The sequence below is a fragment of the Pelophylax lessonae genome (assembly GCF_965119305.1).
Source record: "Pelophylax lessonae genome assembly, chromosome: 8".
NCBI lineage: Eukaryota > Metazoa > Chordata > Amphibia > Anura > Ranidae > Pelophylax > Pelophylax lessonae.
This window is the reverse complement of record NC_138775.1, coordinates 207002293-207018559: the sequence shown is the minus strand read 5'-3', so window position 1 is coordinate 207018559 and position 16267 is coordinate 207002293. Positions and strand designations below refer to the sequence as shown.

The 16267-nt window shown below is 42.7% G+C and overlaps 1 protein-coding gene across 1 annotated transcript in view; it reads right to left on the bottom strand.

Moving 5' to 3' along the window:
- Positions 1-16267, bottom strand: part of TADA1 (transcriptional adaptor 1) — a 116261-nt gene that overhangs the window by 59483 nt on the left and 40511 nt on the right. The window contains exon 4 of the mRNA XM_082266136.1: positions 5779-5864. Coding sequence (XP_082122262.1) covers positions 5779-5864 — 86 coding nt within the window. The remainder of the gene's footprint in view (positions 1-5778; positions 5865-16267) is intronic.

Sequence of the window (16267 nt, the reverse complement as noted above, 5' to 3'; positions counted from 1 at the left end):
GGAGTGATCCAGTAGCGAGATACAGGGATCGGTAGCGAGGTTCCGGTCTGTTTCCAAGTAAAAGGGAATAGCTGGAGGTTCCGGTAGCAAGGTAAGCTTGTAAGCATGTGGACACACGCAGGGAGTTTGAGAGTGAAAGCAGTAAGCCAAGAGTGATCGAGTAGCGAGATACAAGATCAGTGAGTGAAACAAGTTCAGGTAGCGAGATACAGGAACGAGTGACATCAAGTATGGCTGCTCTGCTGACGGCTTGAACGAACTAACCATGCGGTTAGAACGAACGATGTGAGAGAGAACGCCGGCGGTTGAAATAGCCGCTCTGCGGCGCTCGGCGATGACGTCATCCGTCTTAAAGGTGTATGCGTACCACCTAATTAGAAAGGTGGGACGCATATTTGAAAGAAAAGTGGAAAATAAGGGTACCAGAGGTACCAGAATCTTACAAATCCAGACTTCAATTAAATCTCGCATTGACGACGGAGGCAGAGAAACGACTCAGATGGACGGGAAACAAATTCTATGCCTCCTCTGACAGAATAGGTCCCAGATTCATGGTCAAACTGTCCCCCAGACAGCGCTCTCTCACAATTCCCAAAATTAGAACGTCTCAGGGAACACTGTCTCAAAATCTTCAACAGGCATTACAGTCTTTTCATTCCTTTTATTTGAAATTGTATGATTCCCAGTCTACTTCACCCTCCAGGGAAACACAGTCCTTTCTAGATGGACTGACACTCCCATGCCTTAGCCGAGAACATAGGGAAATTCTTGAGGACCCCATCTCTGACTTGGAAATCTTGAGTGTGATCAAGGCTCTAAAGACAGGGTCTGCCCCTGGTCCAGATGGGTTCTCCTCGCTCTATTTTAAAACTTTTGGGCCTACTTTAGCTCCCCATCTCAGTGATTTTTATAATGCTCTACAGAAGGGGGAGCCTGTTGAGAGGTCTTTAAACTCAGCATACATATCAGTCATCCCCAAACCGGGTAAGGACCACAGCGATGTTAGCACAGACCCATTTCTCTCATTAACGTTGACTTGAAAATATTAATGAAGGTCCTCTCTAACAGGCTTTCCCGCTTCATCAGTACCTATGTACATAAAGACCAATCGGGATTTATCCCAGGGAGACAGGGCTCCGACCAAATTAGGAGAGCTGTGGATCTTATCTCTCTGACCAACTCCAGGTGGGATGGCGGCTCTCCCCAAGAAACTTTACTTCTTTCCCTCGATTTACATAAGGCATTTGACTCACTCTCATGGCCTAACCTCTTCGAGACCCTGCAGAGGTGGATTTTTGGCACTGAATTCCTCAATATCTTAAAAGCTCTCTATTCATCACCATCTGCCCGCATCCGTATTTTAGGTCACTACTCCAATTCTATTTCTATTAAGAGGGGCACCCGACAAGGTTGCCCCCTCTTTCCCTATATTTGCTATCGCTATTGAATCCCTTGCGATATCGATTCGCCACCACCCAGATGTCTGTGGTGTTTATTGTGTTCCAACTGAACCCAAATGTGCACTCTTCGAGGACGATGTTCTGCTTTTCTTGACCTGCCCAATTATTTCGATCCCTAATGTTATGCATATACTTCACAAATTTTCTCTCGTTTCTGCCTCACTGTGAATTTCTCCAAATCCATGGCTCTCAACATATCCGTTCCCACACCCTCTCTCGAGGCTTTGAAACCCTCTTTTCTGTTTGTATGCTGTACATCCTCGACCCCTTATTTAGGGGTGCACCTTACCCCATCCATCGACACCTTATACCAGGCCAATTATCCTCCCTTGTATAAAAAATTTAGAGCTGACCTGTCAGGCTGGGATCATCACAATCTCTCCTGGGCTGGGTAAGATAAACTCCATCAAAATGACCCTCTTACCGAGGATTTTATACTTCTTTCGTTCACGACCCATCCCCCTCAATAAAAACCATTAAAATAATTTACAATCCAGTATAGTTGAATTTGTTTGGGGCAAAAAGGGTTACCGTTGTTCACGGTTCACAGTCTTATTTAGACAGAGAACACACGGCGGGCTGGCTTTACCCAATTTATGAAAATATTATAAGGCAGCTCAACTGGCTCAGTTTTCTATGATTTACACGCGCAGACCTAAACCTGACTGGAATTAAATTGCGAGGCATGAGATCCCCCACTATACCAGTGGTGTATTTAGGTTTTGTGCTTCCCTAGGCCTGACTAAACTCCTGCACCCCCTAATTTAAATATGACACACCCCTTTCTGCAAAGGCCACGCCCCTTCCTGTTTAAGACCCCCCCCCCCGCCATCTGCAAACCACACCCTGTCCTCTTTAGGCTTCACCAACGCCGCAGCTGGTGTGAATGGTCCCTAAGCTGTGTTGAGAGGCTTTTGCTTGCTTCAAGTAGATTTTCAATGCTTATGCAAGTCTATTAGAATGCAAAATCTGAATTAAGCACAGGTAAATGCAGGTCAGAAGGAGGTCAAGTGCACCTGCCAATTAATTTTGAATGATCACTGAAACATCTCAAACTGATGTCAGAACAAATGCCAGTGCTAAGTGATAACAAAAGCACTTCCAGTGGTGGAAGTGCTTGCATTCACCTGCTAAAATACCCCTAAATGACATCACATTGGGCCAGCAGATAGGGTTGGGCTAAATCCAGATTTGTTGATTATTGGACATACAATGCTGATATGACAAGTACCGCTCTTGGCTGTCAGTGCCGCTGTCAGTGCCACCTTCTCCCAGGAGGAACACTGGAGATGGGGACCTGCCCAACTACAGTTCCAGTTGAAGGTGGTCATGTGACATTCACAAACCAGTTTAATAGTCAAAGCATTAGAACTCAATCAGGCCAAAAATGACCCATGTCAAAACACAGACTGACAGATCTTGTACCTGTGTATGTTTAATTACAATACATTGTGATAAATAAAACAGGATTAACTGCCATTAAGATGTTCGCAGGTTGCAAAAAAGTATATGTTCCAGCTTTACTTCTCATCCAGAAGACTACAAAAGCCTGGTATGCCACAGAGGGTAGGCGGAGAATTAGGCTGCTAAGATACTTACTAGTATTGGCGGCCACCAGTTGTATTAAGTGCGACCGCCAGTCTGTCCAAACGTCAGGCCAGTCATCGGCCGCTGGCCAAGATTATCATACTGGAATCAGTGCGGCCACTTTATGGGGGCGCCAGACCGATTTGCCTCCTAGACCCTGCCAACCGGCCCATTCTGGTCAATAAGACTGGCAAGACTGGCGCTACACTAAAAGTGTAGCGCAAGCAGTGGGGACTGTTTTCATGCAGGAGCCGGGAGGAGGCTGTTTTTTTTTTCATGTGGGGGCGGCTATTTTTTTGCCCCCCCTACAAAGTGCTGTCCTAGGCATGGGCCTTTTTGGCCTAGGCCAAGATACAGCGCTGCACTATACATTAGATTATGTCACATCGTGCCCGCCTAAGCTTCAACCCGCAATCTTAGCGCCCACCCTTTCCCACTCGATAAAATTGTGTAGACAGCTTTATCAACCCTCCACACTGGTCTCGCCTATGAAGCCGTTAAATCACCTGTTTCATCACCCCCTATTCTTACCTGGGTATGACTTCAAAGCTGACAAAGGTCTATATCGTATAGGACACTTCCTTTCACCCTCCGGCCCACTTTCTCTCTCGAAATTGAATTTACAAACTTAAGATGCCGGCTTTGGAAAAGTTGAGATTTTTTCAAATTTCCCACTTCCTGTATACAATGGGGTCAGACAAACATGTACCTCCGATTTTGACCTCATACGAATGGTGGTGCTCTGAGTCAGCGGAACCGAGGGGGGCAGATCGATCATCTATAATGCTCTGATGGAACCCTCGGAAAAACCTGCCTATGCTCTCAAATGGGAGAATGATTACTCATTGGATGGTTGGCACTGCATTTTTCACTGATTTTTCAAGGGCATAATAAACACAACTGTCATTGAAACGAACATTAAAATACTGACCAGATGGTACTTGGTACCGACTCGTCTAGCGCTCATGTTCCCTAACGCCTCCCCCATTGTGTTTCAGGGTGTGTGAACACCAGGGTTCCTTCATTCACACCTGGTGGTCATGCCCCAAAATCTGATCTTTTTGGAACAAATTCTTCCATTTTCTCCGGCTAGTCACAAACCTCCAGATTCCTCAAACACCTCAAGTCACCTTCCTACATGATTTTCCGCATAAATATCCTAAACACGTCAGCTCTATTATTTTTCATGCTCCTAGGAGCAAAGCTCACTCTGGCCAAAGCCTGGAAACAGCCTTCGGTCTCCCTAACTCATGCAAAACAAAAGATTTCTTGGAAAAGATAGTAGCGGTCTTACTTGGTCGGGTGGAACAGTTCAAGGCTATTTGGGACTAGGGATGTAACGATATCAAAATCTCACGGTACGATACAATTTCGATATTGACCTCACGGTACGATATTTATTGCGATATTGTGGAAAAGCTCATGGTATTGTTAAATAGCTCATGATAGTGTTTGTAATGATAATAGCGAAAAAATACCGACATTTATTCTGCTTTTGCCAGTCAACAGGCAATTTATTGTTGTATTTATGGATGCATGACAACATAAAACACTGATCACATAGTGCTTTTAAAGTGCAAGTTGTAGTCAGGAACATCAATATTCTGTATAGTAATATTTGGTTGCATAACTGATTCTTCTGTGCAATGTTCAAGTTAAGAAGCAGCTAGAACAATTGTAAACAAACAATAGGCAATTCCCTTTAAGTGCAAACAAAGATCAAGTTAAGTCAGGTTTAAATGTGCAAGGCAAATAAAGGCAGCCTTTTAAAACTGGTATTTAGGAACATAACTTAAATTTAAATAAAATAGTCAGTCAAAAAGCCTTTAGAAAAAACACTATCATTTAGCTTATGTTCACGTTTTTCATCAGATCAAAATATCTACATTGCAAGAAAAAAAAAAAAAAAAAAAAAAACAGTAAAAAAAATCCTTAAACTCTGGTCTATGTAGTTAATGATTTGTTCCGCGGGACTGTGTTTATTCCTCTTGCTTTTTGACGGACACCTGTCCTTTTAATATTGTAACCCAACCACGACGATATCGAGACACGACCACGACGATATTGAGACGACCACGACGATACGATATCGCGATATCGTTACATCCCTATTTGGGACCCCTGGGTGCAATATTTATACGTTTAACTATAACCTTCCCTGCAATGCTACACCTAGCCTACCCCCGGTGACTTACCCTCCTCCCTTTCCCCCCTCGCCCTACCTTCTGTCTCTCCTTTTCTTTACTGTTCCCTCTTCTTTCCTCTATATTAGCTTCCTTTTAAAGGTTGGGGCTTCCTCTACTCCTCCATGTGGAGCCTATTTCCCGCTAGTACGCTTCCTTATATACACAGGGCCTCCTCTCCTGCCGGAACCCTGTCACGACTTGGTGAGCGGCCTTGTCCCCAAATGTGTCGCAACCCTTATGGGTGCTTGGGGCCGGGGTCCCTCTCGCTAGCATAGCGTCCTTTTCCTCTTCCTCCTGACATTGATTTTCTTGGCTCCTGGGAGGACTTGGGGAGGTCTCACCACAAATTACCTCTTTGTTATTTGCAAATTTATTGCACCACATGTTTGGCTAATGCTTTTTGATGACAAGTGCATTTTCTTCCTTGTATCTCATTGTTTATGTTGCGACATCGTTTTATTATCCTGTCTTGAGTTGCCAATATGGACTGCTTGTAATACTTTTATCTTCTTCAATAAAAATATTTGAAAGAAAAAGAAACTTACATCAAACTTTTGACGAACAGATGGAATCTTTTTCTTGCCCTTTGGTTTTCCAGGTTTGGCTGCAGGTCCTAACGCACTTGGTCCTTCTATAACACACCAAAAAGTATTTTTTTTTAATATTTTACAATACATTTAGTCTTCTGTTCATGAATGGCATATGGCTCCTTATCAGAGCACAGGCTTAAAACATTTGTTGAGAAGTATGATAAAGCGGTAAACCCATTGCATTACCAAGTCGGATATACACCACTCATACATGCATGTCCTTCCCAGTTTAAGAAGGTGGGTCATTGAGTCATTTTGCATCCCACTTGGCTTGTGGCCCTAGTCTTCTCTACTATGACACATTTTCTAGATTACAGTAAAACACCAGGCTAAAGGAAAAAAAAGATGCAGCTTATACAGTAGGAAATTATTTAATCCCCTGCAGATTTTGTAAATTTGCCCACTTATTGTACAAATAAATGAAGGGTCTATAATTTTTATCATAGGCTGGGTGGAAGGAAATCAATTATTTTTATTAAAAACATTTTAAAAAAAGTTTTTTTTTGTGAATCTGATTTTTTTTTTTTTTATTCAAATCAAATTTATTTTAATAAAATGCTTTTGGAGTAAAAACCTATCTAAAAATAGTTTTCTATTTAAGATACAATAATAATTGAGTTTATTCAGCATGAAATGGAGTTTAGTTATGTAGCATGAAGCTGGATATTCTGCAATATTTACATTTTTGGTAAACTCAGTCAATGAATCAAAGCTCTGCAAGCTGAGATAACATGCACTGCATTGATGCATTCACACAATTTCACAGTAACCACAAAATAAAATAAAGTTCAGGAATATTCCATTATTCCATTTAGTGCAGCAACGACACGTCGACGTAATCGATTACGTTGACTACGGAAATACGTCGGCATGCGTGAAAGGCGTAGACGCGTCACACATCACACTCATCTCACATGTAAATGGCGATAATGGCGGCTTCTGCTCCTGGGGGAGAAAGTTCCAGCAGTCTACCACAAAAAGCTAGACCACAATCATCAAGGGTATAGGAATTCTTTAAACAGAGGCCAGATAAAATGGTCCTTTGTTCCCTTTGCAAAACTGAAATGGCGTACCACGGCAGCACAACTGCAATGCACGAGCACCTCAGAAGAAAACATCCTGGTGCTCTCCAACCTCAAAAAGACGAGCCATCTTTGTAAGAAGTACTATTATTATCACATTTCACATACAATTAATATATGCTAGCTAGGTTATAATTACGGCTACATCATTTAGTGGTGCATGCTCAGGACCAGGCTTTGTAGTGGACAGCTTACGTTTTTTTAAATGTTCCACAAGGCACTTTGCAGCCCTCAGTGTCTTGCTGATCTGGAGATCCCCCAGGGCATGGTTGACAACTAATTGCAATCTGACCAGCACACCTGGGAGAAGAGATGCCATGCTTTACTTCAAAAATACGCAGAGCAGTGACATTTGCACTGCAGCATTATACAACTACAACATTGGCCGTGGAGATCTCAAACCTCTCAGCTGCTTTTTCTACTAGAAAAAATAAAATGAATATGGTAATCAAAGTAATCGTATTAAACATAATTATTAATCACATTCAGTTCATTTAAAAATATGCAGATTTAATACTCTCTTTGAAATACAGTACAATACATTATTGTTAGCATTGAGCATTCATAGATTTCATGTTTAAATTGGTTCCCAATTTTATTAATTATTAATATTGTTTGTTGTTTTTCTCAGGAAGAGGCAAAGCGGTGTACAAGATTTCTTCTTTCATAAAAAAAGATGTCACTGTTTGCACACCCCAAATGGCCATTACACTTACTAATAGCATACTCAACATGATTGTGAAAGATATGAGACCTCTTTCTATTGTGGACATAGTTACATAGTTTGTGAGGTTGAAAAAAGACATCAGTCCATCCAGTTCAACCTATGATGTGTGTGTGTGTTTGCTGTTAACCGTACATTGAATACCCCTGTATGTTGTGGTCTTTAAGGTGCCCATCTGATAGTTTTTTGAAACTATCGATGCTCCCTGCTGATACGAATGCTTGTGGAAGAGAATTCCATATCCTTACTGCTCTGACCGTGAATTATATATATATATATATATATTTTAAGGTTAAACCGTTTCTCCTCTAGTTTTAGTGAGAGGCCACGTGTCTTATTATATTCCCTTTCTCTAAAAAGTTTGTTCCTTATGCTAGGGTCATCACCAGTACAGTATTTGTACATTGATATCATATCCCCCCCTCAATCGTCTCTTCTCCAGAGAGAAGAAGTTCAGTGCTTGTAGTCTTTCCTAATAGCCGATGCCCTCCTTTCTCCTAATTATTTTTGTTGCCCTTCGCTGGACAGCATACTCAAGATGTGGCCAGACCAGAGTCTTGTAGAGTGGGAGAATAATCTCTTTATTTCTGGAGTGAATCCCTTTTTTATACATGCCAGTATTCTGCTGGCTTTGCTTGCAGCGGCTTGGCATTGCATGCCACTGCCAAGCCTGTTGTCTACCAGTACCCTCAGGTCCTTTTCCATTCTAGACTCACCCAGAGGTTTCTCCCCCCCCCCCCCCCCAGTGAGTAGCTTGCTTTCGTGTTTCTGATGCCCAAGTGCATTACTTTAAATTTTTAACAATAAACCTCATCTGCCATGTAGTTGCCCACCCCATTATTTTGTTCAGGTCCGCTTGTAAGGTTTCCACATCCCGCATAGAAGATATTGGCATGCTTAGTTTAGTATCATCCGCAAATACTGAGATTGTGCTAGATATCCCCTCCTATAGATCATTTATGAATAAATTAAACAGGATTGGTCCCAGGACAGAACCTTTGGGGACCCCACTTTCCACACCCACCCGATCCGAGTACTCCCCATTTATCACCACCCTCTGGACTCTCCCCTGGAGCCAGTTCTCCATCGAGGTACTCACCCTATGGTCCATACCTACATTCCTTAGTTTGTAAAGTAAGCGTTTGTGGGGAACAGTGTCAAATGCCTTTGCAAAGTCTGGATACACCACATCCTAAGGCTTACCTTTATCTAGGTGGCAGCTCACTTCATCGTAGAAGGTTAATAGATTGGTTTGGCAAGAACGATTTTTCATGAATCCATGCTGATTACTACTAATAATACCTTTTTCATTACTAAAGTCTTGTATGTGGTCCCTTAACATCCCCTCCAAAATCTTGCAGACTACTGATGTTAGGCTGACCGACCTATAGTTACCCGGGATATATCTCTGCCCTTTATTAAATATTGGTACCATGTTTGCTTTTTTCCAATCAGCTGGCACCATACCCGTCTGTAGACTATCCTTAAAGATCAAGAATAATGGTCTGGCAATCACCTGGCTGAGCTCTTTAAGAACCCTCGGGTGCAAGCCATCCGGTCCCGGTGATTTATTTATGTTAAGTTTCTCTAGTTTAGTTCGAAGTCTATCCTCTCTTAGCCATGGGGGTGCTTCCTGAGGTGTATTATTTAGTTTAGCATTACAAGCTGGGTTAGTGTAGCCCCCCGATTCTTTTGTGAACACTGAAGAGAAGAAATTATTTAACACTTCCGCCTTTTCTCTGTCCTCTGTAGCCAAAATTTCCTTTGTCGTCTTTTATGGGGCCAATGTGTTCTTGCCTCACTTTCTTACTGTTTATATACTTAAAGAATTTCTTGGGGTTCTTTTTACTCTCTTGTATGTCTCTCGTGTTCTGTTTTAGCCGCCTTGATTTCATCTTTACATTTCTTATTACACTCTTTGTAATGCTTGAATGCTGCCAATGACCCCTCAGCCTTGTATTTTTTGAAGGCCTTTTCTTTAGTATTAATATGCATTTTTATGTTGGAGTTTAGCCACCCAGGGTTTAGTTTTGCTATTTTAAATTTATTTCCCTTTGGAATGCACTGGCCAATTCCTTTGTTAAAGTATGCTTTCAAAGCACTCGCATTTTTCCTCCGTGTTCTTTGTTCCCAGGGTTCTATCCCAATTGATATTTTCTAGCAGAGAGCGCAGTTTTGGTAAATTGGCTCTTTTGAAATTCATTGTCCTTATATTACCCTTGTGTTTCCTATTACTGTAATTAATACTGAAACTTATTGACCTATGGTCACTGTTTCCTAAGTTGCCCCATATTTCTATATCCGTGAGCAGGTCTGTATTGCTGGTAATCAGTAGGTCAAGAACCGCATTGTTTCTCGTCAGTGCGTTCACCTGACCCATGAAATTGTCCTGCAAAACATTTAGGAACTGCCGAGCCTTGGCTGAATGCGCGGTTTCTTCTGCCCAGTCTATATCTGGATAATTAAAGTCCCCCATTATAATGATATTTCCCATCCTTGCTGCCAATCCTATCTGTAAAAGGAGGTCTGCCTCCCCCTCCTCCTTCTGGTTGTGGGGCCTATAGCATACGCCAAATATTACCTTCCCTATAGTGCTTACCCTTTTAAGTTCTACCCATAGGGATTCTGCCTCATCCATAGCTCCATTATTAATATCATCCCTCATATTTACCTGTACACTGTTCTTAATATACAGACATACCCCTCCCCCTTTTTTACCTACTCTATACCTGCGATAAAGGGAATACCCCTGAATGGTCGCCATCCAATCATGAGAGCTGTCGAACCAAGTCTCTGTTATCCCCACAAAATCTAAGTCATCAGCAGCTCCAGCTCTCCCATCTTGTTTGCCAGGCTTCTGGCATTTGTATACAAACCTCGTAATTTTGACCGGTTGCATACTATATCCTCGGTTGATGTTTCCCCATACCCACCTTGGATTTAGGTACTCTAAACACCCTACCACTAATGTCCCCATTTGTGCCCTCTGAATCTTGCTCCCCGCTGGCTAATTCTACATCTGTACCCCCACCCCCCCCCCCCATCACCTAGTTTAAAAGCCCCTCCTCTCACCGAGTGTTGTTGCACCCACCCTATTTAGGTGCAAATCGTCCCTACCAAAGAGCAGGTGGCCGACTGAGAAGTCGGCCCAGTTCTCCAGGAACCCGAAAGCCTCATTACTACACCAGCTCCTCAGCCACTTGTTCACTTCCCTAATCTCACACTGCCTCTCTGGTGTGGATCGAGGTACAGGTAGTATTTCTGAAAATACTACCTTGGAGGTCCTACTCCTCAACGCGCCCTGAAATCGTTTAGGACTCTCCATCTTCCTCTGCCTATGTCATTGGTACCCACGTGTACAATGACAGCTGGGTCACCCCCAGCCCCACCCAGTAATCTGTCCACCCGATCCGTGATGTGCCGAACCCGAGCGCCCGGTAAACAACAGACTGTTCGGCGCTCACGGTCTTTGTGACAGATTGCACTGTCTGTCCTTCTAATGATTGAGTCCCCTACCACCAGCACCTGTCTTACCTTTCCCTTTCTCCCAGGCCTCACTGGATGAGTTCTTCCCCAGGCAGCGAGGGGCGTCGCTCTGCTCCAGCAATGCTGGTCCCTGACTGGTTTCCCCAACATCACGCAACGGGGCGTATTTATTGGGGTGCTCCAGCCCAGGACTGGCCTCCTTACCTTGTTCCCTTCTACCCCTCCTGTCACCCATCTACTCTGCTCTGATGCCTGCACCTCCGTTTCTCTGCCCTCCTCTGTGTAGGCCCCGGCCTGCACCTGTCGGGTAAGATCCCAGCTATCCTTCAGTATGGAGAGTCTTCTCAGTGTTGCCAGCTGCTTCCCTAGATTCAGGACCTGAGCTTCCAGGGAAGCAACGTGCTTACATTTTGTGCATTTGTATTCGCCCTCGATCGCATGATCAAGGAACGTATACATACCACAAGATGTACACCGAATCGCATCTCCACACCCGCCGGGCATTGTACCTACTAATCTAATCTAATGGGGATTCAGTAATTTAAGTCTGTCCTGTGTGGCTGTTTTCTAGCTTCCTAACTCTACTTTCTCACCCTCTGGTACTCCGCTACACTCACTGACACTCCCAGACACTCAGGTACTCACAGATACTCCCAGACACTCACAGGTACTCCCAGACAATCAGGTACTCCCAGACACTCAGGTACTCCCAGACACTCACAGGTACTCAAAGTCGCAGGTCACAGTCAGTCCGCAGAGCACGGTCAAGGATTTCGAGAGGTGGTCAACACGTTTTACCCAGGTTACACACTTTCCTCCAGGTCCCATTTCAAAATAGCTCTCACCACAGACGCATTGGACCAGTATTGCCACAGAGGCATACTTGGGTGTCACATGCCACTTCATTAATGAAGACTGGAAGCTTACATCATACAATCTGACCACTATGCCACTTGAAGATCGGCACACAGCTGAAAACATTGCTAACTGGGTGGAAAAAGCAGCTGAGAAGTTTGAGATATCCATGGCCAATGTAATTGTAGTTGTCCATGATAATGCTGCAAATGTTGTCGCTGCCCTGCCTATTTTGGAAGAAAAGCATGGCATCTCTTCTCTCAGGTGTGCTGGTCATACATTGCAGTTAGTTGTCAACCATGCCCTGAGGGATCCCCAGATCAGCAAGACACTGAGGGCTGCAAAGTGCCTTGTGGAACATTTTTAAAAAAGTGAGCTGGCCACTACAAAGCTTAAAGCAAAGCAACAACAAATGGGTACCCTGATCATGCACTAATAAATGATGTACCCGTAAGATGGAACAGTACTTTACACATGATCAGCCGCCTGCTTTAACAGAGGTGGCCTTTGACTGCAACACTTTCCGATCCTAATGTCACACCACGAGGGAAGTGCTTCCTGGATTTAAAACATGATCAGTGGAGCTTACTTGAAGAAGTGGAACAAGTCCTGAGGCCTTTTGAGTGTGCTACTGTTTTCTTGAGTGGAGAGTCCTATGTGACTGGTTCCGCTCTACCTCCTCTGGTAAAAGGCCTCCAGAAATCCATACAGAGCAAAATTTTCGAGACAGCAGCAGTCAAGGCTTTACAAAGGGTTGCTGCACATGAGATGACCTCAAGATGGGAGTGGGAAACTAAATTCAGAGATGATGGTGGAGAAAATATATGTCTTATTGCAGCAGCTCTGGACCCCAGATTCCGCAAACTAAAATTCCTGGCAGCAGAGGACAGTTTAAAAGTTCACCTCAAGGTCCAAGCTCTTGAAGAGAAAAGAAGATATGAGGACAAGCAAACACATCAACGTCAATGTGAGGAACAGGTTCAGTCAGCCAGTGCGGACATGAAATTTTCAGAGAAGAGGCAGGTGTCTCTGTTGGACACGTTGCTCGGTTCAGATTCAGATGACCACCACAGTAATGGTGAGGATGACACTGGTCACATCCAAGATCAAGAAATTCACAGAGAAGTTGTGAGGAATGAGATACACATGTACTTTAGTGAGCAGGCTATTCCAAAGGAAGAAAATCCACTGAAATGGTGGAAGGAAAATCAAGTGAGGTTTCCCATCTTGGCCATGCTGGCAAAGAGTTACTTGTCTGTGCCTGCAACATCAACCCCATCTGAAAGGCTTTTGACTAAAAAAAGTGCAGGCCTAACTTTAGAGCATGTCGATATGCTAACCTTCCTCCATTGTAATGCTATATATTAGTAACACAGGCCCCCAACCTGTTGCACTGTTGGGCTGTATTAATGTTGGACTTTTTTAAACTACAAGATGGCTGTCTTCAGGTAATCTTTGCTGTATTGGCCATTATTTTTGCACAGTGTTGAGCAGTACTTTTGTTGGACTTGGCTCCTTTAAAACTATGTTACCTTTTAGGTACGTTTTACATTTACATCATAGTGTTGTTGTTGACCAGTATTTTTGTGGTGTAAGGTTACTACTTTAACCACATAATGCCTTCAGAATACATCTTTTGCAAAGTGTTAGGCCGAATTTATATGGCATAATTATTCATGCCTGATGCCCTAAAGTGTTGTTTACAAGTAACACACCACAAAAATACTGGTCAACAACACTATGTATATGTAAATATAAAAACATACCTAAAACCATAACCATATCCCACAATCCTTTGCATGCAGTCACTACTAGCCACTGATTGGTCAGAGAATCGTTGTTATCCCACCCACTTAACTTTAGTACTACTTTAGTGGAAAAGCAAACCATACCAAACCGTACTGAACCGTTCCAACACCGTACCAGCAGTGGAAAAGCAAACGGGGCCAAGCAGGGCCGAGCCGGTACTTGCAGTGGAAAAGTGCCAATAGTTTTAAAGGAGCCAAGTCCAACAAAAGCAAGCACTGCTGCTAAACACTGTGCAAGTGTGCAAAAATAATGGACAATACAGCAAAAGATTACCTGAAGGCAGAGAGCTGACTTGTAGTTTAAAGAAGTAAAAGTGTTAGGCAGATACGGCATTTTCATGCCTGATGCCCTAAAGTGTTTATTTTTTGGCACTTTATGTATATGTCTTTCTTGTATTTTTGCACAGTGTTGAGCAGTGCTTTTTTTTAATTTATATGGCATTTTGAATGCTTCTGGTTCTGAATTAATGGCATTATTCGTGCCTGATGCTAAACAGTTGTTTACATTTTATTTTTGCCACTTCATTTTTGTATACTGTAAAAACTTCAACCACATTAAAGTATTTTTTGGAAAAAATGTAATAAAAATTGAAATATTATATTAGAAGTTGTACTTATTTTTTTTGTAAAGTTATTCAAAGGATTAATTCGCTAATCAAAAAAAGAACACTAGATTAAGCAAAAAATATAAAATAAAAATAATCGTAGTATTCGACAGACAAAATAATCGTTCGTTGCAGCCCTTGTTGTTTTTCAAATCTATGTACACTACTATCCGTATACAGTAATTGAATCGGTTCTGATATCGCTGTTTTACTAACTGGACAGCTTATTATTCTAAATAGGAAACCTTAATTTTGTTTGCAAATATAAACTATATAATTCTAACTACCAGGAAGGATAAGTCTCAGGAGGGATTTTGTTCCATTCTTTTTACAGATATTTTCTAAATCCTTAAGGTTTTTTGGCTGTCGCTTGGCAAACTTTCAGCTCCCTCTGTAAATTTTCTAAAGGATTAAGGTCTGGAGACTCGCTAGGCCACTCTTTGACCTAAAAGCAGTTGTAAACCACTATAGATTTTTTTTTTTTCCGATGGGGGCATAATGTGCTAGTAAGCATTGCATACTAGCACATTATGGTAAACTTACCTGAAAACAAAGCCCTCCCGAGAAGTCAAAGCTGCAGGCACCTCCGTCTTGCTTCCAGGTTCACAAATTGTAACTGGCAGGAGCTGCGATGGTGTCACTCCCGAGCATGCACGCAGGAACCGCCGATCACGGCACAAGGCCCTGAAGGAACAGCACAGGCAGCCATTCAGAGCGCATGCGCCAGTTATGTCACTGGCTGTATGCAATTTAAATATCTTCTAAATGGTGCTTGTTCAGGAGATATTTACACTACCTATAGGTAAGCCTTAATATGGGCTTACCTATAGGTAAAAGCAAGAGAAGGAAGTTGACTTCCTCTTTAATGTGCTGCTTCTTTTTTGAGCCACTCTTTTGTTGCATTGGTGGTATGTTTTGGGTCATTGTCATGCTGAAAGACCCATCCATGACCTATCTTTGGTGCTCTGGCTGAGGGAAGAAAGTTCTCATCCAAGATTTTACAATACATGGCCCCATCCATTGGCCCCTCAATGCAGCAAAGTCGGTCTGTACCTTTAGCAGAGAAACAGCCCCAAAGCAAAATGTTTCCACCTCTGTGCTTGACTGTATGGAGGGGGTTCTAAGGCTTCATTCACACCCATGCGTTTTTTTTTCATTTCTTTTGCAGAAATACAGGACAAATTTTTTTTTAGTTTTTTTTAACATGGGTTCCTTTGGAACAGGTTCACATCAATGCATTTTTGTGCCTCTGCATTTTTGAAAAGGGTCAGGACTTTTTTTTAAAAATGCAAAATGGTGCTTTTTTTTGGTTCAATAGGCATCAACGGAGAAGCTGCAGAAAAGCATGTACGATCATGCCAATGAACATCTAAATGATTCTGAGAAAGGATTGGGAGAAAGTGCTGTTGTCAGATGAGACCAAAATTGAACTCTTTGGCATTAACTAGACTCGCCATGTTTGGAGGAAGAAAAATACTGACTCTGACCCTAAGAAGGTCATCCCTACAGTCAAGCATGGAGGTGGAAACCTGATACTTTAGGTCTGTTTTTCTGCTAAAGGCACAGCCGACTTTCCAACATTGAAGGGCCAATGGACGGGGCCATGTATTGTAAAATCTTTGACGAGAACCTTCTTCCCTCAGTCAGAACACTGAAGATGGGTCCCGAATGGGTCTTCCAGCATGAAAATGACCAATACATACCGCCAAGGCAACAAAGGAGTGGCTCAAGAAGCAGCACATTAAAGTGTTACTAAACGCACAACAGTAAAATCAGTGTGTATATGCAGTAAAGCATGTTTGTTATACTCACTGTGGAACCTAAGAGGTTAATTCTCTGTATTGCATAAAAAGGCTGTTTGTGCCTGTATGCACAGATCCTCCT